The sequence below is a fragment of the Thrips palmi genome, unplaced genomic scaffold (assembly GCF_012932325.1).
Source record: "Thrips palmi isolate BJ-2018 unplaced genomic scaffold, TpBJ-2018v1 HiC_scaffold_10, whole genome shotgun sequence".
NCBI classification, from domain to species: Eukaryota; Metazoa; Arthropoda; class Insecta; order Thysanoptera; family Thripidae; genus Thrips; species Thrips palmi.
This window is the reverse complement of record NW_023144621.1, coordinates 6,755,566-6,781,493: the sequence shown is the minus strand read 5'-3', so window position 1 is coordinate 6,781,493 and position 25,928 is coordinate 6,755,566. Positions and strand designations below refer to the sequence as shown.

At 58.4% G+C, this 25,928-nt stretch overlaps 2 protein-coding genes across 2 annotated transcripts; both read left to right on the top strand.

Annotated features, from left to right (window-relative positions):
• Positions 1–613: 613 nt before the first annotated feature.
• Positions 614–15,949, top strand: LOC117649344 (phospholipase A1-like). Its single transcript, XM_034392006.1, has 7 exons — positions 614–927; positions 12,693–12,801; positions 13,154–13,299; positions 13,713–13,958; positions 14,366–14,557; positions 14,631–14,799; positions 15,082–15,949. Exons 1-7 carry the CDS (start codon positions 849–851, stop codon positions 15,137–15,139), a joined length of 999 nt encoding a protein of 332 aa, XP_034247897.1. The 5' UTR covers positions 614–848; the 3' UTR covers positions 15,140–15,949.
• LOC117654543 (proline-rich protein 36-like) lies at positions 15,420–23,066 on the top strand. Its single transcript, XM_034401247.1, has 12 exons — positions 15,420–15,441; positions 15,935–16,014; positions 18,134–18,315; positions 18,731–18,873; positions 19,002–19,247; positions 19,529–19,702; positions 19,967–20,144; positions 20,209–20,549; positions 20,660–20,865; positions 21,049–21,185; positions 21,260–21,497; positions 22,585–23,066. The coding sequence occupies exons 1-12, from the start codon at positions 15,420–15,422 to the stop codon at positions 22,858–22,860; spliced, it is 2,223 nt and encodes a 740-aa protein (XP_034257138.1). The 3' UTR covers positions 22,861–23,066.
• The last annotated feature ends 2,862 nt before the right edge of the window (positions 23,067–25,928 follow it).

Here is a 25,928-nt window from a genome sequence, read left to right as displayed (position 1 = left end):
ATACGAGTCCCACCCATGGGTGCGAGAGAGAGACAGCGAAGCAGAAACAATGTTGGGAGTTGAGCCTGCAGGGCCTTAGCCGGACAGCCCCTCGAGATGGCCCCCTTGCTCTTGGTTGGTGCGGTTCGCAAACTCGCGTTGCAGCTCGGCAATGATTGAGGGTTGTGATTCACCTCCAGAGAAAGGCAATCATCGCCATCAAGCCCAGGCGGAGGGGGGCAAAATGACTCCAAAACCATGTGGACTCCAAAAACTCGACGGAGAATTTAAAAAGAATCCCACACAACACATTAAAATATCGGAAAATTACAGAAAAATTACCAAAAGTTTAGAAAACTGCCAAAAATCTCAAATGTAAAAATTTTGTGAAAAGACATACTACTATAAAATCTTAGAAAATAGAATGACCACACCAAACAGGAAAAAGTTTCCACCGCCGGTCCAGTGTCGGTTGGAAGACGGGAAAGGACCGGCGTGGGGTTCGGGGGCCCCGAGAGGCCCCTGGAGGGGCGAGGCGTGGCTGGCCGGTGTCTGGCGCGAACCCGGCGTCGGGGCGGTGGGAGGGGGCGGGCGGGGGGCGGTCTGCCCCAGTGCCTCCAGTCGTACCCCGACAGCCCCGCGCGCAGGACGCAGTACGAGGACCTAAACCCGGTGCACCACGAGGAGTAACCACGAGGTCCAACCACGTGCACGACCTCCCGGAGACATGCAGCCCGCAAGATGACCTCCGTCCCACCCTCGTAGTGACGCTCGTGTCTAGTCCGCCCCGCACACACCCCTAGTTGTGCGAGCGTGTGTGTGAGTGAGTGTGCGTGTGTGTAGTGTTGGTGCGCCCTTGTGTGTGCACCATGGCAGGATTATCCGTGCAAGTGGCTGGAGCGCTTGGATTAACCTTCGCCGTGTTCCTGATAGCGGCCTCCAATCATGGTGAGTACTGAATATAGAGACCAGACAACTGGCATATTCAAATTTAGATGCTACTGTCAAGAAATCTTCCTTTTTTGTTCCATAAAAAAGAAAGAATTTACTCTTTTTGTTTGCAATTTTTAGATTTGTTTCGACTACCAAAATTTGAGGGCAGGATAACTTAAATTCAAAATTGAATTTTGAACTCTGAATTATCGTTATCTTATGCATAGCATTTTTTATCTCTAGCCGTTTAGGAAATATAGAAAACCAAAATCCCAATATGTCAAGTTAGCAGGTGGTACCCACTTTGAAACGACCCCGGGCTGCACGCGCCTCGCTGCCACTAATTAAACCTCTTGGCCTTTCGATCGTGGCGGGAGCGCTGCTAAGCAGACAAATGCGCTTCCGAGGCACATAAACCACGCCGCCGGGCTGGACACGCGTGGACGAGGCGGCCTGGCGGCGACCACGGACGCGTCGTCGTGACATCCGATCCGTTACGTGATTTGTGGACGACGTGCGCATCGGAACCGGAAACGCGAGCCGATCTCAAAATTACAAGAGAAAGGAGTGGAGGCGGCCCGGCGGCCCGGCCTGCAGCAGGGCTTCCCAGTGGCGTCGTCGCCTCCGAAATCCCCGGCCGCCGCGCCGCCGCACCACGCCTCTCGCCGTTCACGGCCGCTTAGCACGGCGACGGCACGGGCTTAGCGCGGGAAAGCTCGACGCAACGCTGTGGACCAGGAGGGCGGCAAATGCACAGTGGGCCAGAAGACCGGTGGAGGCGTTCAAAATCCCGGACGCGTTTTGAGCTCCAGAGTCGCTAAATGGGGCTCGAACCGAACGTGTGACCCCACCAATGGATTGCTCTTCGGACGAGGGATCCGTTGGTGGGGTCACACGTTCGGTTCGAGTCCTGCTTAGCGACTCTGGAGCTCAAAACGCGTCTGGAGTTTTGGCCACCTCCACCGGTCTTCTGGCCCACTGTGCTATCCCCAGTGCTCGTATATTGGAATGTTTGAATGTTTGTCGGTGAGCTCGCGTCGCTCGCGTTGACGCAATCGAAGCTCGATGATGGAAGCGCAACACTCGTCGCGCCTTTCGTCCGGCTCATTCTTTCGCCGTCTCGTTGGCGGCCGCTTCCTCCCAGGGCAACTCTCTTCAGAACCATTGTTGCAGGCGCGGCAGGAGTAGGCAGGAGCGAGCGCAGCGCACAATCAATCGAAACATTCTTTTTCCTCGCGAAAAAATGAAAATGCACGGAAGGACTGGAGCGGAGAAAGAGCAGAACAACGGGTCGTGACTGCCATTTGTGTGTGTGTATTTATTTTTTTGCGCGCGTTCATGCAAGGGCCGCTTCACTTTGAGCGTGTTGCAGAATAATTCTGTTCCCAGATGACTGGACTAATTGAAAGTGCGTTTGGAACGTTGCTCCAGCAGCAAGCGCGTGCCTCGGTCGGCCCGCCGTGGCGCCGCCTTCCCGAGGCTCTTCTCGCCGTCCTTGCGATGACCGTTTCGGGAGATTCCGTAGGCCAGACCCATGCCGGGGCCATGCCGGGGCCATGCCGGCCGGGGCTCCAGTTTGACGGCCCGTTGGGAAGGAACCAGGGCCCAATTTATAATTTTGACAGTGACTTATTTCGAACGCTCGCGCGGGTGTGTGCGTGTGCGTGTTATCGGCACGGGGGAAAGTGGTGTGAGGGCATCATGTCTTCACACACAAACACACACACACACACGGCCCGGAACAAAAGGTGTGTACGTACAAGGGAAACAGACGAAGGATGTCACCCAGGTCAGCCGGCCGGCCGGCGTCGGTGTGTCTACACTGGAGGCATGCCAATGCAGGACGCCGACGACGCACCGGCCAGGGGAAGACTTTGTAACGGTATGTCAGTTACTCATCGAGCCGCCAATATGATGGCGAACACACTCAGACTCACACACACACACTTTGGCATAATCCTTTCATCACAGCGGCTGCTCGCCGGGCTTTCCCTTGCTGAACTTCTTTCTGGTCCAGGTCCCGACGCCACGCTCTGACTGGACCAGAGCGCCCTTGCCCCCCCCCCCCTCCCCCGACCGTCGTCGCGGTGGTCGTCCCCGACCTTCCGCCGTCAACCCCCTCCACCGCCGCCCACGCTGCTGCCTTTTTGCGCCGGGTTACCTTTTCTTGAAGCCCTACAGGGCCGATAAGCTTCGAGTGGGCGCTAGACGGCAGTCGCGGTGGAGGGGGCGCTGCACAGTGGGCCAGAAGACCGGTGGAGGCGGCCAAAACCACCAAAACTCTAGACGCGTTTTGAGCTCCAGAGTCGCTAAGCAGGACTCGAACCGAACGTGTGACCCCACCAATGGATCCCTCGTTCGGAGAGCAATCCATTGGTGGGGTCACACGTTCGATTCGAGGACCATTTAGCGACTCTGGAGCTCAGAGCGCGTCTAGAGTTTGGTGGTTTGGCCGCCTCCACCGGTCTTCTGGCCCACTGTGCGGTGGCGAGGCAGCCCACGCCCGAATTTTCGCTCGGTGATTCGGAAGGATATGCGGGCGGTAGAGTGTTGTTACGTGCCCCGTTTTCACCAGCCGATGCGTGCGTCCGGCGTCCGTCCGCCTGGCTGTCCGTGTGTCCGTCCGTCTGGCCGACCCGCGCGACACGGCTGCGCTGCGGGTCGGCCTACCCCGCGCTTCGCAGGCGCCAAGTGACTGTCTCTCTCGCACTCGCGGGGCGATCCGTCGCGGCGCGACAGAGACGGGGACACAGACGACCGTCGCTTAACGGGTTCTCACGGGGCGACCTCCCCGCCCCCACTCCACTCCCCCCCCCCCCTCCCCCGCCTCGGCGGCATGTCATCGCTGGTGCACTTCTTGCTCTGCTGGTTCCGGCGCGGCCTTCTGCTTCGGCACTGCGAAGCAACAAAAACAACAACAACGAAAAACAGTTTCATTGAAAACGGCGGAGGCTCCCAACGCAACGAGACGCGGGCGAGCGCGCCGAAAACTAGCCGTCCGGTTGGCTGGCTTTATGCGTGGTGCGCTCTTGTCTCGATCAAAGTCATACACGCCGAAAAAGGAGCCGCCAGGCGGCACGGCGCGGCACGGCGTGGCGGGGCGGGGCGGGGCGGGGCGGGGCGGGGCGCTCGCATTGTTCTCGTGCATGTGATGCGCGTTCGCTGCGCGTTTTCGGGGCTGGCCCGGGCCTGGGCCGTCGGCACGCCGTCGGCCTAAGCAGCAAAGCAACGCAGCAAAGCAGGGCCTGAATGTTATCTGGAGGCGCAATAATGAAAACGCTGTGTGTGCTTCTTGCAGAGAAAGTTTGCTTCGGACACGTTTTTATTTTTTGACTCGAGTAGACAAACATAAAGAGAACAAAATTCTCCCCCCCCCCCCTTCCGCCTTTCGAAAAAAAATGCAAACTTGTTTAAAATTTATTTTTCCAAAGCTCATGTGTGGGAAAACGTCTTGGTGACGGAGTACAGACCTGACAAAAAATCAGCAACACGTTACAGAGTTGCCAGACTAGCACTGCTTTCTTAATGAGATTACGGTCCGCCACCCCGGCCGGCCATTTCGCCGGGTTACGCGTGCCGAGACGGCCCGCGAATTCGGGATCTGGGTGGCGGAGCCACGGCAGCCACGCCGCTCTGTCTCTCTCGCACCCTCGCGGGACGCAGCGGGGCGCCGCTCGAGTGCGAGAGAGACGGTGGACCAGCCGGCTGCTGGTATTACGTTAACGCCGTCCAAGTTATCGCTTCGAAAAGGCGCCGCCAAACCCAGCGAAAGCGGGAGAGAGAAAGAACGAGGGCGAAGAAAGGTGCAGAAGAGGGAGAGAGAGAGAGGAACCCAAGTGAAGAGCGCGAGAGCGAACAGGGGCGCATAGAAATTTGGCGCGTTTTCTGCGGCGCGGGAAGCATGACGAGGTGGCGCCTACACTGGTAACGCAAAAAGGCGGGAAGTATGGCAAATTCGACGTGCTCGCGTGGCGGCGCGTCGCAGCTCGCCGTGTTGACACACTGCGGTGTGTGGTGTGTGTGGGAGGCGTCGTATCGTTGCGCAAGTTTGAGGAATTTTTCAATCTCACCACCGCAGGACTCCAGCGCGTGGTGGCTGTATACACGCCACTGTGAATGTGCTAGGCTGACTTTGCACCGACGACATGCACTGGTTGAGCGTGAGTTCCAACGTGCAGCTGAGGAGGGCGGTGCGGTGAGCAAAAGGGTGAAGCGAGTGCTTCATTTTCGTGGGCTAATAACGAGACCAACCAGACCCTCCGTTGTTCGCTGCGAGTTGGTTAGGCCCTAGACGGAGCGTGAAGGGTCCATCCACCGGATCACCCATCAGATAGTCACGGCATTCAATTCATTGAATCAGTTTGCAATACTTATAACCAATTTCATTTTCATTTTTTAAAAAATATTTCTATTTTGCGACTGTTGCGGTACGCACCCATAAAGTTCATCCCGGCCACCGCCAATGATAAAAGGTGCTTTTGTTATCCGTTTTTCTTTTCGCTTTCTTCGAGGTTTCCGGGAGAAGGAAAAGTACGGCGCGCGAAAAGGGACCTGTTACAATTTGAGGAATGTGGCCAAAGAACCGGACGGACAGGCCGACGGGCTGCAACGCGAAGCGACGCGGCGGCGGCGGAGGGTTTCCTCGGCCTTTTTTGTGTGTCAGGCTGACCAACTCACACACACACGCACACACACAGGCACGCACACACCCCCACACACACACACACGCTGACTATCGCAAAATTAGAAAAATTGTAATTTAATTCGTCTGAACGCAATTCAACGTGGATATTTGACTTCTAACTTTTTTTGAGGTGTATGTCGTGCGATTCTCAAGCGTGCCCAGACCCAGACGGCCCAGACGAATGTAGCAGCGGGTAACGTACCCGCAAAGCGAGACGACGCGCAGTCACAGGATGCACACACACGCGCACTCACACACAGACACGCGCGCGCAGACAGGGGCATGCTAGTTGCACGCGCATAACATCCATACTCGCAAAGCCGTGTGTGACCTAATCCCACCCAACTCAAAACACGCGTGCAATTTTATTTAAGTCTTTTGCCAATACTGCATTGTTTATGAGAACATAAGAAGCACAGTTCAGATTCAGCTGACCTACAAGTGAATCAAAGCTACGACGTCAAAGCCGTAGCCGTACAGATAAAAAAAGGCAGCAATTTTTGTTCTGTTTGGTATGTTTTAAAGTAAAGGTATTATCTTCTAAAAACTTTAAAAAAAATAACAGTGGCTTGGCGTTCACGTGCATCTTGTCGCTGCGGGCGAAGCCGGTCGCCGCGGCTACAACAGCATTAGCGGTGTACACGCTGAGCCGCCCAGCTTCACCCGGCTTCACCCTTGCACTGCCCCGCCCCCACCCCTCCGTTTTGCTCTCTTCCGACACCCCCACCGCCACCCTCCACGGGGTCGGTATAAAAACGGAGGTGACCGGGGCCACTCCACCAAACTCAGCGGTCCACCTTCACCCGAAGCAAGCAACCCCAGCAGCCCAGCGCCAACATGAACGCCTGCGTGAGTACGCCAGAAGACGGCCCTCGCCTCGGCCGCCTCTTCTGGGTTTGCAGTGCTGTGCCGCCACAAGTCGGTTGGGCGGGGATTCCCTCGATGCACCAGTGGTCGAAGGGTTGCCAACCTCAGCATGCTGCCTGGCGATGTCTACACGTTGCTCTTGAGGAGTTGCCTGGCAGATAGGCTGAGGTTGGTTACCCGTGACTCGTGCATCGCACAGTGGGCCAGAAGACAGGTGGAGGCGGCCAAAACTCCGGACGCATTTTGAGCTCCAGAGTCGCTGGGACTCGAACCGAACGTGTGACTCCACCAATGGATTGCTCTCCGAATGAGGAGTCCATTGGTGGGGTCATACGTTTGCTTCGAGTCCTGTTTGGCTACTCTGCAGTTCAAAACGCGTCGAGAATTTCGTCCGCCTCCACCGGTCTTCTGGCCCACTGTGCATCGTGAGAATTTCGTGAGAATTTTTACCAACTTGTGGTGGCGGCACTGCCGCGGCGCTGTCCGACGAAGTACTGCAACAACGCCGACGCCTCGGCCGACGCCGTGCTGACCCTCACTGCCTTGCAGCTCCTCGTCGTCCTGGCCCTGGCCGCCGTGGCCGCCGGCATGCCGCAGCAGCTGCTCGTCGAGAAGCCGGCGTACATCGTGCCCGTGCTGAGCCGCACCGAGACCCGCGACGACTTCAACCAGCACTCGCTGAGCTACGTGAGCGGCGACGGCGCGGCCGTGGCGCAGCACCTCTCCCTGAAGGCCGTGACGGACGGCGAGTACCGCGGCCACTACGTGCCCGCCCAGATGGGCTCCTACCAGTACACCAGCCCCGAGGGCCGCGTCATCAAGGTCACCTACACTGCCGACGAGAACGGCTTCCGCCCCATCAGCGACGCCATCCCCGTGGACGTCGTGGCCTAGGCCATCTTTGCTAGTCTTAGTTAATAAATATTTTTATTTTTTTACAAAAACAATCAACTTATTCTTTACCTACCACCACCTCAATGCACAGTTGGCCAGAAACCGCCGGCGGCGCCCAAAACTCTAGACGCGTTTTGAGCCCCAGAGTCGCTAAACAGGCACCGGACATGTGACCCCACTAATGGATTCCTCGTTCGGAGAGCAATCCATTGGTGGGGTCACACGTTCGGTACGACTCCCATTTAGCGACTCTGGAGCTGAATTTAGACCGCCTCCACCGGTCTTCTGGCCCACTGTGGTACTACGGCTCGCCGTCTGCAGATATTTTCCGCCACCATTTGAACCCTGGATGAGACGGCTGCCTCCAGTGGACGCTAAGGGCCTCCGCCGCCACCGCGGCGTCCGCGACTTCCTGACAGCCTCGCGTCGCGTCTGCCGGACAGCGTGACGGAGCGACGGCGCGGTCGTTTATACAGGCCTACACAAAGGCGGCCGGTAAATCGCGCACGTGTGTGTGTGTGTGTGTGTGTGTGTGAGAGAGAGAGAGAGAGAGAGAGAGAGAGAGAGAGAGAGAGAGAGAGAGAGAGACTGCGTAGGGCCCGAGCTGGGCAAGGCATTCGCGGGGCACCAGGAAGTAGGCGCCGCGTATGCGGGAGTCCTTCCAGTGGACCGCCGCTGCTGTGCAGCCTCCCCGCCGAGCGCTCCCGCGTCGCCCTGTCTCTCTCGCACTCGCGGTGCGGTCCGCAGGGGTGCGAGAGAGACAGCTTGCTGGCGCACTGCAGGGGCGTGCCTCCGGGCCGCTGGTCGCCGTCGGCGTCCTGGCCGTGCGGGCCCAGGAACGCGACGACGGAATCGGATGGAATGCTGGGCCGCTGGGCGGACGACGGCGTGCTTCCGTCACGCGGGGGAACGCGGGTCGTAAGGCGAATCGACTATAGCTCGGTTGCTTTCCTTCGTAATATCATTGGAGTAGCCTGTAAATTCTTCAGTACAATACAGCAGTAAAAGTAATCAAAGTCGATTTGACGTAACATTCTCTTACAGTGTCCAGCCGCCGCGTGCTTTCCTTATGGGAGTACCGCCGGACAGGGCAGGGGTCGCATCACCGGGCACAGCCGAGCCGATCCCAAGAGTCGCTCCGTCTCTCTCGCACCTGCGGGACGCCGCAGGAGTGCGAGAGAGACAGATCGTCTCGCCGGGGCGGAGCGTGGAGCGCCTGCGAACCCCGGGGTGGGCCGTACCGCAACGCAGGGGTGCACCGCCTGGCTGCCTACCCCGAGGTTCGCAGGCTGACCGTCAGGCGCGCCAGGCACCCAGTGGCTTGTTGTTGTTGCTGCTGTTATTGCCGTTGTAAAAATACTCTACACCCGCCGCCGCAGCAGACGACGTGAGTGAACAACGAAACAATAGCACGGCGGCAATTCCTCCCGCAATCACACTTATTTCTTTTTTCCCCTTCACCGAACCAATTATTGTTATTATTACCAGCCCCTCTCTGTGATGTTTTTGTTGTTGTTGAGATGGCTTCGGGGATAAGAAAGGGCAGGCGACAGTCCTTTAAGGAGGGCGTCGTATGAAAAATGGTGGTGCCGTAACAGCAATGAGGGTTACGCGAGGACGCCTCACCCATTACAAGAAGGCGATGACCGAAAAAAAATGAAAAGAACGAAATAAAGCCGATTATCCTGGTAAGGCGGAGACCGCAGCCGGAAACAAAGAGGGGCGGCGGTAAAATTGAAAAACGAAAACAACAAACAAAAACAAAAGGAGAGGCGACGGCCCGTCCGGCAGAAGGCGGTGAAGGAAAAGGAAAGTGCCACTTTCATCCCAATTCGCCGGCGAGTGTCAAGGCCGTCGCGGGGCCTACACCGTTAAAAGAAGAGTGGGGGACAAAATAACATTCCAAAATCAAGTGTGCGCGTAAAAAAATTAAAACAAAACCAAAAAATAAATGAAAAAATCAAATTTACAAAACGGCTTGCCTTGACGATGCAGTGGCTGCAGTTGATGGTAGTCTCACAGTGACCGAAGCGTTAAAATGCAGTGGTAGCGGTGCCCGTCTTCGCTCCACATCGCTGCCCAAAAGTGGATGCAAACTCGGTTCGGCTCACGGCCCGAGATCATACGTCACCCCGGCCAGGCCGCGGGCGCGCCGAACTGGGTGACATCTGGCCGGACGCATCTGCATACAATGCGCGATATCCGTAGCGGGAGGAGCGAGCTGCGGGCGCCGTGCGGCCACTGTGTTCTGCGAATCGCCGAGTTTCTATTTCGTTTCGTTTCAACTTTTCGGGGAAGCGTGGGCATGGAGGTGCGCCACGGTGCGCCACCCCCGAAGCCCGAGGGCATCCACCTCCGGACCTCTGGTGGAGGCGCAGCGGAAACGGCCGGCCACTGTATTTTCTCTCTCTCCCTCTCTTAAACCGTTGGGATTATTTGCGGTGTGGGGTCATCGCGCACGCCGAAGCGTTTTGGCGGCGACTGTACCGCTCGGATTATGACGCCACCTGTTGTCTTCTCGGCTTTCACTTAGCAGCAGTCTCGTCGTCTTTGTCTTTATGATCCACTGTCGACCAGTAGGCCAGAAGACCGGTGGAGGCGGGCAAAACTCTAGAGGCGCGTTTTGAGGTCCAGAGTCGAGACTCGAACCGAACATGTGACCCCATCGCTCTCCGAACGAGAAAAATCCATTGGCGGGGTCAACACGCTCGATGCGAGTCGCGTTCAGTGACCCTGGTGCTCAAAACGCGTCTAGAGTTTTGGCCGCCTCCACCAGTCTTCTGGCCCACTGCGTGGTGTCGCCGACACTGTCTTTGAGACACCGCGGGGTTTACGGTAATCACCCAGGTGGTTAGTTTTCCACTGGAAGCTGGAGCCACTGTAACAAAAATGCTGTCGAAAGGTGTGCTTTATGTTCACTCGCAGAAGCACGAGTCTACGTAAGGTCACGCCCCAGAGCCCACGCTAATTAAAAACCAGCGCTGCTCGTTGAGTATACAAAGGGCCGGGCGCTGTGAACACGGGGCCGCAGCCTTCTCGTCCGGAGTGTCCCGCTTGCCATACTGGATACTGGATCACGATGGCCGGTCATCGGATTGAAACGAAAAGCGACCAAGTGTGACTTTCACCGACTTTCGTAAGTCCACTGTGCCGTGCCGCCGGCCATGGCCCGCGCTGCGCCGGCTGAACCCGAACCGTCGTCCGACCCGATTAGAATATCAATAGTTTTGAGTGACGGGCCCCGGCCTGATAGATGGAGTGGTGCACTCGGGTGGATCCTGCCCCTGCAGGCGCCCTGGAAACCTCGGTGGCAATGCAAAGTACGCAAAAAGCTGCTCTAAAAATTTATTTACATTTTAATAAAAAAATTTATTTTAAAAAAATTATTGATTTTTTTTTTAAATTTTGGGCTGGGGACTAAATGAGAGTGGAGGTCTCGCGTCTCAAATTCCTGACCAGCAGGCTCCCTCGGGCCCGACCGAAATCGCACCCAATTTTATTGTACTGTACGAAACGTCATCGGGCCGGGCAAGCCACGCGCAAGCCACGCGCAAGGGACGGCAGGCCCCGACATTGGCAGTGAGAGTCCCGGCCCTACGTAACGGCAAGCCGCCCTTCGGCTGGCCCTTCCTACGCCACGTAACGGAAAGCCCTGCGACAGTGTTACGAAAGCCCTGGGACCGCGGTACCGCCACTCACCGCTCTAATTGAGCCCTGCGGTGACCTTGAAGGACGACCTTGAGGCCCTACGCCGTCCTACGCCCTTCAGCAGTGAAGGGCGCCGCCTTTTTCGGGCGTCGTTCGGCGGCCGGGGAAACAAAAACGAATCCGCCGGAGGTTCCGGCGCGTTTTCGATTTCATTAACACTCTGGTCCACTGACCCGAGCCTCGCCTCGCCGCGTCGAGGGCCTGGACTCCAGGCCGTCCGGGCCGTCAAGGCAGTGCAGGCCGTGTCCATCAGGTTCCCTGGACCTACTTTCGAGTGGGGAAGCAGGAACCAGATCGGGGTACGTTCCTTGTCGTTCCTTGTGCCGGCGGTCCATCTGCCCGCTCTATCCGCGCGCATTCTGACCGCTCTGCGCGCGCGTGTGTGTGTGTGTGTGACATGCACGCGGGCAGAACTCCGCGACCAGACCCGCGCAAGTGCCCGTCACATCGCCTGCAGTTGTTGGCGGCCTCTCACCTGGATCCGCCCCGTTTTGGAGGGACTTTCTTCCGGCGCGACGTTTTGGAGGCGCACGTCCCAAAGCACAGACGGACAGACAGGCCGACCGACCGACAGACCGACTGACAGACAGACCGACAGACAGACAGACAGACAGACAGGCAGACAGGCAGACAGACAGACAGACAGACAGACAGACAGACAGACGGGGACGCCCTGGTGATCCCGTCGCGATAGCGCCGCCTGGAACGGGGAGTGGCTCCCATGACTTTTCCTTTCTGTCCATGGCGCCTCGCGAATATCCGTAGTTTTCGGCGCCACCTCGGAAAATCCGGGACTCCCTGCGAGAGCGAGAGAGACGGAGCGATACTGTTCGAGGGCAATCATCGCCTGCCACAACCTGGGAAACCTTTCAGAGGCCCCCAAATCGATCATCGAGTTAGGACGCGGCCGTGTCTTTGTCCCCCTGGACACGGGGAGTCCCGAGGGGTACCGAGGGGGTGCGAGAGAGACAGAGACACCGTCCTGGTGAGCCGCGCGTGGAACGAGGAGGGGACCTTGGCGGAGGGTGAAGTTCAGGGACGGGGCTGCTGCATATCGTATGGACCCGGCTCTGCCTCTGTCGAGCTCACGGAGTTCTCGGAGGAGTGCGAGGCAGCGCGACAGGCCGACGTCGAACCGATACGTCAGGCAGTGCCAAGGCTGAGGAGTCCTCGCAAGCCCTGTTTCCCTGTCTTATCCCAAATTCTCCGCATTTTTTCTTAATTCTTCTTCCCTCCGTGAACACACAATTGTACCGAGGCGGCCCTCAGCAGGAAGTCAATTGCGACGTCGCCGCCTTTCTGGTGCGCGATTCCCGAGCGTCGGGCACACGGCACACGGCACTCGCATCGGCCGGCATGAAAGTAACAGCCAGGAAGCTCGTTGTCCGTCCGCCGGTCCGCCGGCAGTTGTCACACTTTGTGGGGAACCTGTTCTGGGGCCTTCCGTCTCCAACTGCCCCTCGGTCGGTCTTCCACTGTCTTCGACGTCTTCGATGACCGGCCCGTCGATGGCCTGCCGCGGCGCCGCTGTCTCCCTCGCACTCCCTCGCACTCCATCCGGAAGATCCATCACGACGCGATGAGTTCAGACCCATTTTTTCAGCCGCTGTGCGTCTGTCTGTTCCAGGGGCCGACGGACTGTTCTGGAACGCCATGGACGTGCGGTACTGGAAATGTATTTACAAGCGCACCAACACATGCCCGGACCCGGACATCAAGTTCTACATGTACACTCAGTAAGCAGCCCTGGCCGTGGAAATCGGTTCCATTCTATCGCACAGTGGAGGCGGTTAAGACCGGCGGAGGCGACAAAACTCTGGACGCATTTCGAGCTCCGGCCAGAGTCGCTGAATAGGACTCGAACGGAGCGTGTGACACCGCCAATGGATTCCTCGTCCCGAGAGCAATCCATTGGTAGGGTCACACGTTATGTTCGATTCCCATTTATAGCGACTCTGGAGCTCAAAACGCGTTCAGAATTTCGGCCGATTTACCGGTCTTCTGGCCCATTATGTATCGGTTCGGTTATTTTGCCCGATAGGCGCACTTCCCGTGCTCATGTTTCTATCTATCCTCCTCAATCTGCAGCAACAGCCCGTTCCGGAAGAGGATAGACATCCGGTCCACGTCCGCGCTGCGCTACGGGGGCTGGGACCCCCACAAGAAGAACGTCATCATCGTGCACGGCTTCAACTCGACGGAGAGGAAAGCCCCCATGACCATCATTCGGGACGGTAAGGTTCCAGGTTCAAGCTCTCACTCGTTGATTTTTTTAAATTTATTTATTTTTGCTTTTGGAGGGGGCAACACTGTTGACGGGGTTGCCTACGAGCCGGGCGCACCGTTTTCTGTGTCACCGTGTCTCCCTCTCGGGTTCAGCCTCCGTGACTCTAAGCAGATCTCCCGACTCTCCTGTGGAGACAAAGAATATAATGGGCTCGCTCTTTTTGTTTTGCTCTTGTTTTTGTTTTTGGGCGAGACGCCAGAACCTGCTGGTTGTTGTCACCGTCGCTGGGAGAGTCGGTACCATAAGAGTGAAGGCTCGCCGTACCCAAAACCTTTGCAAACGCGTGTGAAAACAAATAAACAAGTCACCACTTAAGCTCCTATTTATTTTTGACAGTGACATCGGTGTTGTTTTCCGCAGCGTTCCTCTCCCGGAGCGACTACAACGTGTTCACGGTGGACTGGGAGCCGCTGACCATCTTCCCGTGCTACTTGTCGGCGCTGAGCAACACGCGCCTGGTGGCGCAGTGCTCGGCGCAGCTCTACTCGCACCTCACGGCGCACGGCGCGCGCGCCGAGGACACGCTGTGCGTGGGCCACTCGCTGGGCGCGCACATCTGCGGCATGATGAGCAACCACATGGACCGCAAGATGCACAAGATCATCGGTGAGTGGCCGGTCGGTGGCAGGCCGCACAGTCGGCCAGAAGACCGGTGGCGGCGGTCAAAATACCGGACGCGTTTTGAGCTCCAGAGTCGCTTCATGGAACTTGAACCGAACGTGTGAGTGACCCCACCAATGGATTGCTCCCCGAACGAGGAATCCATTGGTGGGGTCCTGTTTAGCGACTCCGGAGCTCAAAACGCGTCCAGAGTTTGGGGCGCCGGTCTCCTGGCCCACTGTGGTGCGGTGGCGCCTGGGAGGTAGGCATCCCAACTGCCGTCCACCGGCCTCCCCTGCCCATTGGGACGCCTACCTCCCAGGCGCGCTGCGCGCTGCTGGCGGCTGTGCAGAGACCGCGGCGCCGACCTCCGCACTGCCCCGACCTGACGGCCCTCTCGCTCTCACATACAGGCCTGGACCCGGCGCGGCCGCTGCTGGACAAGTACGGGCAGCCGTCGCTGAAGCTGACGCGGGACGACGCGCACATCGTGCACGTGGTGCACACCAACGCCGGCATGCTGGGCGAGGAGGCGCAGGTCGGCCACGCCGACTTCTGCATCAACGGCGGCCGCGTGCAGCCGTCCTGCAAGGGCCACCGCCTGCGTGAGTCTCTCTCTCTCACTCTCACGTGCACGCTCGGACCGAGGTAGGCACTGTCTCTCTCTTTCTGCTGCAGGCAAGTCCCGGTGCAGCCACTTCTTGTCGGCGTGCTACCTGGCCACCGCCGTGTCGCACCCGGGCCGCTGGTTCGCCACGCCCTGCTCCTCCAAGTGCAGGCCCCTGGCCGGCTCGCTCATCGCCAACCCCGGCCTCAGGATGCCCTTCGGGGAGCACACTCCGGACAGGTGGGTGTCACGCCGGTCTACTTTCCCTTATCTTTACTCCAGCGTAAACCCATATTTCCCTGCGCGCCAGCTGACACCAACTTTAAAAAAAAATTGGTAAAAAATGAAATTTAAGAAAAAAAAATTGTTTCCGTTTACAAAAAAAGACTAACAAAAATGTTTTAAAAATTTCAAAAAAGAAAGTTGAAAAATATTTAAAAAAACAGAAGGTAGAGGTGGAGTCTACTTTGAGCACTGTGACACACTGTGAAAATGTTGTTTATTTCCTTGGAACTGTTGCAGTGCCAGCGGGACGTACTGCATGGCCATGCGGCTGAACAGGGACTGCCCCTTCGACTGAGCGGGCACACCGGAAACAGTGCCCTGGCCGACGAGAGGAGGGAAGACTCTAGGAAACCAAAAAAACGCTCATTAATTTATAATTTATGTCCGTGGCCCACTGGAGGGACCGCGGACGTTATCGTTATTTATTGTGTTGTGTGTTTGTCAATTGTGACCTCTCGCCATACTACGTGACATGTCAAAAAGTTTACGCGACTTCGGTTTTGGGAAGATGCATTTGGTTTTGTGATTCGGGTGAGGAACACTCTGCGACTGTGTGTTGAATAGTCTTTACACAAATGACGGGTACTTTTAGACTACGTTAGTCAGGTCGGTGGTTTCTCGTAGTTCCGCGTGGTGCGATGCCAAGTTGTTGTTGTTGTTGTTGCTGTTTTCGTTATTGTTTGTTTTAAAGTTGGACTAGCTTGCCATAAGATAATTTTGTTGAATTTTTGTTGTCATCATTGATGTTATTCTGATTGTTATCGTTGTTTTTTCTAGACATTTCACAGTGTATTTATTTCAGAAAGATAGACTGCACTTTTTAAGAGAGCTGAACTTGACCAAGGCAGGGAGGGGTGCCGAAATGACAGAGGGGTGACTTGTTGCGGATGGATCTTTGAGTACCTGATGCAAAGGCCGACCAATCTCTTTGTGGTTGGTGCCAAGTGAAAGGGAGTAACTTTACCGTTCGTCCTTAATGTTGGTATGAGTGTTTAGTAAAGTACGTTTAGACTATTGCCCGTAGGGCCAAACCCTCTTGCGTGTAATTAGCATGTATGTTTTGTAAATATGTAATTGAAAAATAAACTAGTGGTTACGAGTGTGACACTCGCGCTGTCTCTCTCACTCCTCACGTCCCAATCGTCCGCCCCTTCAAACGATCGAAAGTGCGTGGAAAATCAGTCGATGGGCCGAACGTGGTCGAAGTGTCGTAAAGACTCGCAGACAAGAGGGATTATCTTTCGGGAATAATGGCACCGCCGTGTGTGTGTGTGTGTGTGTGTGTGTGTGTGTGTGTACACGCATGCGCGTGCGCCAGACAGAGAGGCGAGTACCGTACGAGCGAGAGAGAAAACACCAGGCGGGGGCCGGGAACGCCGACCCGACCCATACCTATGGCTCGCGGCAGGGCTTTGGCCGTCGCCAGTTCGCACCTCCGCGCCACTCCGTGTCACTCCGTGTCGTCCGCGCCATGCAGGTGCCCCGTGCGTCCAGGCTGTCCTCCAGGACGCCCTCCAGGATGGCCTCCACGTCGTCCAGGATGGCGGCCATCCACGTCGTCCTCGCCAGCCTGCTGGTCGCCGCCGCCGCCAGTGAACCGGGTGCGCCTGGTACGTAGAGGAGGATCGACAAGCTGGCAGGTCGCCGTGCGTAAAGGTTACACATTTGACAGTGCTTGGCTGTGTCACAGTGGGCCAGAAGACCTGCGAAGGCGGCCAAAATTCTAGCCACGTTTTGAGCTCCAGGAGTCGCTCAATGGGACTCGAACCGATCCCACCAATGGATTCCTCGTTCGGAGAGCAATCCGTTGGTGGGGTCACACGTTCAATTCAAATCCCATTTAGCGACAATGGAGCTCAAAACGCGTCTCTCTAGGGAGGCCGTCAGGACGTCTTTGAAAGAAGGCTCCTTGTTCCCTACCCTCATAAAATTGTGAAGCTTTTAGGAAAATCATTTTTATTAAAAGTAAATGCATTTTCCCGGGCCCATAATTTATTTTAAGCCCTGAGTTAAGCCAAAGTTTGGCCTTTTACGGCCTAAACAAGCAAACTCTCTTTTTTAAATTGTTTTTAAAAATAATAAAATGGTACACTGGAAACTTAAAGCAACGTTTGTGAGTACAGCACTTTCTCTGTGGCACGGCGCTTATCGCTGGACATCCTGTAGAGAGAGCTCTGCTTGCCGTGCTTGCACCAGAAGGACCCAGAGCTCTGCAGAGGACACAAAGGACCCCCTTCATTTGGCGACTGGTCGGTACAGTCCCGTTCAGTGACCACTTGCCTAACTGTTCCATGGGACACTCCGGGCCTCACGTTGGCGCCCCGCCCCGCCCCGCCCCGCCCCGCCCACAGCGACGTGCGCTGCCTGAGCAACGGAAAGCACAGTGACATCCGCCTTGTCCTGTCAGCTCACGTGCTCGGCTTCGGCCGCCATGCCGTATCGATATCTCGTTTTTGGTGGATTCGATATATCGCGATAGTGTAGTGCTGCCCGTATGGGTCACCACTGTAAACTACTCACCTTGATCTCACCTAAAAAAGTTCAAGTGTATTGGTTCGGGTTTTCATGAGTTCATAGGCTTTCATTCAAATCCGTGGCCTCTGATGCGAAAAGAGCGCGTAAATTAAATCCGTGGCAACTTTTTAAAATATATTATTATTCACTGATTTAATACACTGATCCGAAATAATCATCGCAGTGTCCCACGCCACACCAAGCGGGTCAATCAGTACGTGATGGCTCGCACCCCTTCCCCTTTTACGCACGGACGGGCGGACTGACACTCTCACACACACGCGCGCACACACACACACGAAGCTCATCGGCCAACCTCATCAGTATCGCCTTTTGGTGTAGTGACGCATGTGCCTTTGATTGACAGCGTCGCAGCGCATTACGCAGTGTAGTCGCAGAGGGAGAACAGAAAATCTGGACAGCCAAAATACCCAATGCGACTCTCGAACTCAAAACGCGTTTTTGCCGCCTGCGCCGGTCTTCTGGCCCACTGTGGGCCGTCCCTCCAGAAGGGCAGGGCGGTGACGGAGAAAGCCCTTCCGGCGGCCCGCGGGCCCAACAGCGCTTTCGTCGCTCTGTCTCTCTCCCACTCGTGGATCGCCCCACAGGCGTGAGAAAGACAGAGCGACGAAACGGTGTGGTTTGCGCTGCGGTTTGCATGTGGTGGTCACGCACCGCCGAGAGAGTCGTCACTACTCCGCGCGACAGCGACTCGCGGCCTGCGCATCGCGCGGGGTATTGACACCGGCACTCGTTTTCCATTACCACAGACGAGGACCTGCACTGGGACGCCGTGTCCGAGTTCCCCGGGGCGGAGCGCCAGGGCGCCATCCTGCAGGCGCTGTCCTTCGGCACCCTCAACGTCAGCCAGCCGCGCAGCGAGTGCGTCTGGCGCCGCCTGCAGGACACGCAGGACGTGTGCCCCGACGGCGACCTCAGCGTGCACCTCTACACCAGGTAGGACCGCCCCACTGTGGGCCAGGCGGTCAAAATTCCGGACGCGTTTTGAGTTGTAGAGTCGCTAAATGGAACTTGAACAGAACGTGTGACCCCAACCCCCAACAATCGATTGCTCTCCGGAGGAGGAATCCATTGGTGGGGTCACACTCTCGGTTCGAGTCCTGTTTAGCGACTCTGAAGCTCAAAACGCGTTAGTTTTGGCCGCCTCCACCGGTCTTCTGGCCGCCCACCGTGAACCGCCCGCTAAGACTTCTGCTATAAGTACCACCCGCTCTCGTGGGGCGTCCCGTAGGGGTGTGAGGGAGAAAAAGCGTCAGCAGCAGACTCCCATCGTTATGAGTGCGAGAGAGACAGCGAGTGAGGAAAACGGCTCTCGGAATTAGTCTGCAGCACACTCACACGCTCGTTTCAGCCCCAACTCGTCGCGGCTGGTGAACGTGTCCGAGGCCAACAGCCTGCTGCAGGGCGACTGGGACTCCGAGAAGCACACCATCGTGCTGGTGCACGGCTACGCCAGCGCCCACGACACCCTGCCCATGACGATCCTGCGAGACGGTGGGTGGCCGGCGAGGCCGAAGACTTGCACACTAACGTTACCTCAACCTAACCTCACGTATCCCAACCTCACTTAACCTAACCTACTCGGTTAAAATTAGCAGTGTAACTGAAGTTGCCCTCCGCAGCGTACCTGGAGTCCGGCAACTACAACCTGCTGGTGGTGGACTGGTCCCCGCTGGTGAGGATGCCGTGCTACCCGGCCGCCGTGCACAACGCGCCCCTGGCCGCGCGCTGCGTGGGCGGCGTGGCCCGCCTGCTGCGCGACTCGGGCGCGCGCGGCGACGCCTGGACCTGCGTGGGCCACTCGCTGGGCGCGCACGTCTGCGGCATCATGGCGGACAGCGTCATGTTCCGCGTGCACAAGATCATCGGTACGCCAGTACGCCGCTCTGTCGCTCTCGCACCCCACGGAATCGCCGCACAGTGCACCAGAGGACCGGTGGAGGCGGACAAAACTCGAGACGCATTTTGAGCTGCAGAGTCTCTAAACAGGACTCGAACCGAACGTGTGACCCCACTAATGCATTCCTCGTTCATAGAGCAATCCCAATCCATTGGTGGGGTTACATGATCGATTCTAGTCCTATTTAGCCAATCTGCAGCTCCGGAATTTCCTGGCCGCACTCGTCCTTCACACCGTGTCCCTTTGCAGGACTGGACCCGGCGCGGCCGCTGATCCGGCCGCAGAACAAGCACCGCCTGGACGCGGGCGACGCGAGCGTGGTGCACGTGATGCACACCAACGCGGGCCACTACGGCGAGCTGGCGCAGAACGGCGGACTTCTGCTCACGCGGCCGACGCAGCCCTTCTGCACGCGTGCACAAAGTGGGCCAGGACACGGCGAGCGGGACAGGCCAAAATTCAAGACGCGTTTTGAGCTCCAGAGTCGCTAAAAAGGACTCGAACCGAACGTGTGACCCCACCAACAGATTCCTCGTTCGGAGAGCAATCCGTTGGTGGGGGTCACACGTTCGGTTCGAGTCCCTTTAGTAACTCTGGAGCTCAAAACCCGTCCGGGATTTTGACTGCCTTACCAGTCTTCTGGCCCACGTGCGGGGGCATTTAGGACGCGAAATCTGTGCCCCGCAGACACGAACCTGTGCAGCCACCTGTCGTCCATCTGCTTTCTGGCCGACTCCATCGACGGCCAGAGCCCCCTGGAGGCCGAGCCGTGCGGCAGGCGGTGCCCCAGCGCCCGGCGCGCGCAGACCTCGCACGCACAGACCATGGGGCTGCCCGCATCCCTGGGCCAGCACACCCCGGACAGGTAGGCAGACCTCATAAAAAATCCTCCTGGTGTGGGTATTTGAACCCGTGCTTCCGACTCGCAGTGCCTCCGGGACGTTCTGCGCGAGCACTGCGGTGGAGCCGTACTGCCAGAGGGAGCCTGGTGGCCGCGGACACCCCAGGTGCTGCCCGCCGCGGCACGCGTCCGAGACCACGACGGCGGCCTCCTCGTCGACCACCAGCACGGCAGCGCCGACCGCCGCCACGACCACCAGCACGGCCAGCACGGTGGCGACTGAGGCGCCCACCACCGCGGCCCCCACCACCCCCAGCGTGTACAAGGTGGGCGCCGCCCTGCCCACCACGACCACCGAGAAGCAGCCCGAGCCCACCACCGAGCCGCCGCCGTCGCAAGGGTTCTCGCCCGTCACCGCCCCCGTCAGAGGTACTGCCCACGCTACTTCAAGTCACGATCATTTTCTTGATTTTCTTCATGGAGGCTTCTCACACGCTGGAGGCCCACGATTCTCACACTCCATGTTTTCTCACCCATAGCTCAAGGACGTCCCGTCGGCGAAGCCTCCACCGCCGTGACCAGCCCGGCGACCAGCACCACGCCAGTCGCCACCACCGTTCTGCCCGTCAGGTTCCCGTCGACGCCCGTGCCCGCCGAGGACGCGGCCGCCCCCAGTGACCCCCAGGTCCCCGAGGGGATGCTTCCGCCGCCGATGCCGCTGCCGGACTGGAAGCCCATCGTGTTCGTGGAGCCGGCCGAGGCGCCGGCCGAGGCGCCCCCGCAAGCCGCGGTGCTCGTCGAGCAGGCGGCGCTCCCGGTGCAGCGGCCGTCGGAGCCCCTGCTGCCTGGAAGGTGGTCCCCGGAGGTGGACAGGCAGGCCCCGGCCTCGGTCTTGGCCCCGGAACACCGCATGCCGCTGACGCCGCAGCGGTGGACGCCGCCACCGGTGACGGTGCAGTCCGGGGCGAGTGACGTGCTGCCCGTGAGGTGGCCGTCGGCGACACCGGGACCTCTGCACGTGACGCCCGGGGTGCACGTCGTCATGCCCTCCAACGACACCTCACTGTAAGTGTCCGCGACCGCGCCGCTAGAGTGCCTGCCCTCGCAGGCTGACCGCTTCACCGAGCCTCTGCCCACAGGTATGAGGACCCCGTCGTGACGGAGGGCCCCGTCTTCACGGTGTACTCCACGAGGACGCCGCTGTCGGCGCCGCCCTCCCCCAACCCCGTGGTCGTGGTCATGGCGGACTCCGGAATCCAGCAGAAGCAGCAGCCGCACCACGACATCAGAGACAACTTGATCGAACCCTCGACGAACTATTTCGAGACCACGCCAGCAGGGCCAGCAGGGCCAGCAGGGCCAGTCGCCATGGACCAGGTAAGGAGCGGGTCTCGGAGTGCGTGGCTTTGAACAACAAGAACAGAGCACAGAGGGCGAGAAGACCGCCGTTTTATGGAGCTCAAATCTGTGGGGTGGGAACAACTGGCGGGAACAACTTTGCGGCAATACTGCTACCAAACTAAGGCAGATAATCGCACTTCGTAGCAAAGGCATGCTAAAGGAAGGTCCAAAGACCAATAGCCCGTTGAGGAAGGACGAAATACCGCCTCGAATCAGACGCAGTGACTGCTTAAATGCCGCAAAGTTGATCAAAACGGTCACAAATGTCTGTGAAAAATCGTGTTTTTGGCCGACTTTAAGCATCTACTGCGTCTGATCCGAGGCGGTATTTCGTCCTCCTTCAACGGGGAATCGGTCTTTGAACCTTCCTTTTGCATGCCTTTGTTACGGAGTGCGATTATCTGCCTTAGTTTGGGAGCAGTATTGCCTCAAAGTTGATCAAAACGGTCACAAATGTCTGAAAAATCGTGTTTTGATCAACTTTACGGCAATACTGCTCCCAAACTAAGGCAGATAATCGCTTTCCGTAACAAAGGCATGCAAAAGGAAGGTCCAAAGACCAATTGCCCGTTGAGGGAGGACGAAATACCGCCTTGGATCAGACGCAGTAGATGCTTAAAGTCGGCCCAAAACACGATTTTTCACAGACATTTGTGACCGTTTTGATCAACTTTGAGACAATACTGCTTCCAAACTAAGCCGGATTACCGCACTTTGTATCAAAGGCATGCTAAAGTAGGGGTCGCGTGGGGTCGCAAAACCTTTCCTGGGGGTCGCGGAAATTTTTGGCTACAAATTTGGGGTCGCGAACCGAAAAAGGTTGGGAACCGCTGCGCTAGACACGATCTGAGCTCTAGAGTCGCTAATCGGGACTCGAACCGAACGTGTGGCCCCACCAATCGATTCCTTGTTCAGCGAGCAATCCATTGGTGGGGTCACACGTTCGGTTCGAGTCCCATTTACCGATTTTGGAGCTCAAAACGCGTCCGGGATTTTGACCGCCTCCACCGGTCTTCTGACCCAAGCTGGGGACTTGAAATAAACCGTTTACCCCGCCGTGCAGGAGATGGTGGCCATGATGCAGATGAACCCGCCGCCACCCGAGCCGGTCCTGGTGACGGGGTTCCCGTCGCCGTCGCCGCCGCCCCCGGAGCCCGCCACGCCGGAGGAGCCGGGGATGATCCCGGCCGCGGGGTCGCCGACGGGCGCGTGGCTGCCCATGGTCATGCTGCCCCCCATGCCCTTCTCCGTGGACGCCTGGGCCCTGCGCTACAAGGACAGGCTGCCCAGGCCGTCGGCAGTGCGCAGGACCAGCTATCGGAAGAAGGTCTACGACTAGGTCTACGACCAACACGGCCAGGGCTCTGGCCCTTACCCACGAACCGAGAACGCGCGATCTATCATGACGGCCAAGATTCTGGTTCGCCGAACGAGGCACGACTGACTTCCCTCTGCCATGCTGTTACCAAAAAATAAGTCTATTTATTTCTCGTGTAGCCCCGTATTTATGTAAGTAGGTCTAAGATACTATGTTCTGAAATAAATAAAAACACACGTAAAAACGCAATAAGATTCATTGAGAAATGTACCGACAACGAGGTTTTTCTGCGGGATTTCTCGCGGCAACGCTCCCCCATGAATGCATGTCTGTGACTCTATTCCGCGAGTGACGCTGTGACTCTGTGTCGCGTGCCTCGTGCCTCCACACACACGGCGTGCTCGCCCTGCCACTTTGTGGTCAATACAGCCACACACTTGCACGCGGTGCTGCGAGCATGGCGGCGTGGCGGGGGCGGCCAGGGCGGCCAGGGGCGAGGCCCCCATTCCTCCCATACGACTTTTATAGCCCGACGCCGACCTGGCCTGCCCAGGCCGGCCACCCTGGCCCGTTGGCCCCTAGGCCCCCTGGCCCCTAGGCCCATTGGGCCAGCGCCAACCAGGTCGCCGACCTGGGCCAATCCTAGTCACGCCTCTCGCCGCGCGCAGTGGGCCAGAAGTCCGGCGCCGGCGACCAAAAGGCTAGGCGCGTTTTGAGCTCCAGAGTCTAGTCCCATTTAGCGACTCTGGATCTCAAAACGCGTCCGGGATTTCAACCGCCTCCACCGGTCTTCTGGCCCACTGTGCTGCGCCGCGTGCTAACCTCATTTGCGCCGCACCACCAACACCAACATCTTCGTCTTCTTCTCCTCCCTTTCTCGGCCAGTGCGAGGCCAGGTCCCGGAGGTCGTCCACGGCGACCGAGAAGGATGACGTCATCGCTGCAGCACCCCTTGGGGCATTCTTGAGGCGGAAGGTACCCCGGCGCGTGGTTTTGCCGGGGACGGTACGCAGAACTGGCAGGACACGGGGTGCCCGGCCGGCCGGCCGCTCTGGGCGAGGTGCCAGTCGGCGGAAGGGACGCCCTGGGGACGCGGACGCCCCGCCCCGCCCCGCCCCGCCCCCCCCCGCCCCGCGTGCCGCGACAATGACAAACTTTCTATAGTCGCGGCCGTTGATCCTGGGCGGCCGGCCGGCTGACCTATCCATGCGGTGGTGCGACCACTACACCGCAGCGACCGTGCAGGGTAATTGGGCCAGCTGGGAAAGGGGGAGGGGGTGCCCTGGGTGTCCGGCGTTTTACAGTGGGCCAGAAAACCGTCGCCGCCGGCCAAAACTCTGGACGCGTTTCGAGCTCCACAGTCGCTAGGACTTGAACCGAGCGTGTGACCCCACCAATGGCTTCCTCGTTCGAAGCGTAATCCATTGGTGGAGTCACACGTTCTGTTCGAGTCCCATTTAGCAACTCTGGAGCTAAAAACGCGTCTAGAGTTTTGGCCGCCTCCACCGGTGTTCTGGCCCACTGTGCGTTTTACCTCGGTTCTCAGTCTTGTCCAGAAACGCTGCGGCGTGCGGCGGCCCTGCCGTGGTCGCACAGGGCACTGAATGCGGCAGAAAGACCCCCCAGCACCCATCTCACTCTTCAAACATTTAGAACGGCCCGCTGTGTGCTCATCGCTCGACCTCCAGGAGGGCTGCCCACCCCCCGCCTTGCCGGGACCCGCCCTGCTTTCGTCGCTGTCTCTCCCGCACCCCTCCGGTCCCGCGGCACGGCCCGCGAGTGCGAGAGAGACAGAGCGACGCCCCGCACTGCGCACTCGGCACTCGCCAAACACAGGGAAACCTTGCGACGGTCGTCGGGACCTTCCCGACGCGGGCTCGTCGTGCACTTGGAGCTTCCAGTGTAGGCCCGCCCGCTTCCCGCTTTCCCAGTGTAGGACTCTGCAATTATTGCCACAGGCGTCTCGTAGGACGGGGCGGACTGGCACTTCATCAGGCCGGCCGTCGCGTGCTTAAGGGGCGCCGCCGCGGCTCAGTTACACAAGGGGGCCTTGCTAATTAACTAACTTACCCGTCGAAAAATGTTCGTGACTCGTGAGAGAGACGGGTGCTATGTACACGGTAAGATAGTAGGGAAGCTATTTTAAAGATGAACTGGTTGCATGCACAACGGTCCCAGAACACACCAACTTGGCATTTTTCGCCGTTAGCGTCCAGTGCTTCCTTAACTGAAAATGTTAAAAAAATTTCGTGCGTGTTTTGTATTGCATGACACCCGGGATTTTGACGTCCAACCAGTCGGGGAGCATTACAGTGTAGGCGGCACGCGAGAGCGGCACGGCCTGCATGGCCCGCATGGCATCGAGCAGCATGCGCGGAGGGCGCGCTAATCGCAAAACTTGCTCGCCGCCTTGCCCCGTCTCCTCGGCGTAGTTTGTCTTGCTGCCCGAGAGCGATACGCGTTGATGTCCCCCGCGCTTCCGCCTGGAAGTCTGCAAGTAGGCGCGGAGCACGCCGCCAAGGCCGCCAAGGCCGTCGTCATCGCGCAAGCCTCGCAAGCCTCGCAAGCCCCGCAACGGCCCAGCTGTTCAACGAGCGGCTTTGCCGTGCACAGTGGGCCAGAAGACCGGTGGAGGCGGTCAAAACTCTGGACGCGTTTTGAGCTCCAGATTCGCTACGGACTCGAACCGAACGTGTGACCCTACCAATGGATTGCTCTCCGAACGAGGAAGCCATTGGTGGGGTCACGGTTCGAGTCCCAGCGACTCTGCAGCTCAAAACGCGTCTAGTGTTTTGTCCGCCACCGCCCGTCTTCCGGCCCACTGTGTCGTGACGGCGACTCTGGTGATTAATAGAAACCTAGCCTAACCCATCCCTGACCCGCGCCGCCCCGCCGCCCCGCCCCACCCCGTCAGCCCTGACAGGACGCTGTGGGGGTGGGGCGGTGGGGGCTGCTCGCTGTGCGCTGTGCGCGCGCCCTCGGCCACCAGCCCCAGCCTGCGCGCCCAGTCCCCTGCCGGCCCGGTGCTGTTCAGGACGTCGGGGCGTCGCAGGGTGCTGTCTCTCGACGCGCTCCCGGACGTCATCGCG

What these genes read in the sequence shown, in the direction of transcription:
- LOC117649344 (XM_034392006.1), top strand. Translation starts at nt 849, where the DNA reads ATGGCAGGATTATCCGTGCAAGTGGCTGGAGCGCTTGGATTAACCTTC. An exon ending in AAGTTCTACATGTACACTCA is followed by an intron (nt 12,802 to 13,153) that starts GTAAGCAGCCCT and finishes CTCAATCTGCAG; the next exon opens with CAACAGCCCGTTCCGGAAGA. An exon ending in CTGCAAGGGCCACCGCCTGC is followed by an intron (nt 14,558 to 14,630) that starts GTGAGTCTCTCT and finishes TTTCTGCTGCAG; the next exon opens with GCAAGTCCCGGTGCAGCCAC.
- LOC117654543 (XM_034401247.1), top strand. Translation starts at nt 15,420, where the DNA reads ATGACGGGTACTTTTAGACTAC. An exon ending in CCGCGTGCACAAGATCATCG is followed by an intron (nt 19,248 to 19,528) that starts GTACGCCAGTAC and finishes GTCCCTTTGCAG; the next exon opens with GACTGGACCCGGCGCGGCCG. An exon ending in GGCCAGTCGCCATGGACCAG is followed by an intron (nt 21,498 to 22,584) that starts GTAAGGAGCGGG and finishes CCCGCCGTGCAG; the next exon opens with GAGATGGTGGCCATGATGCA.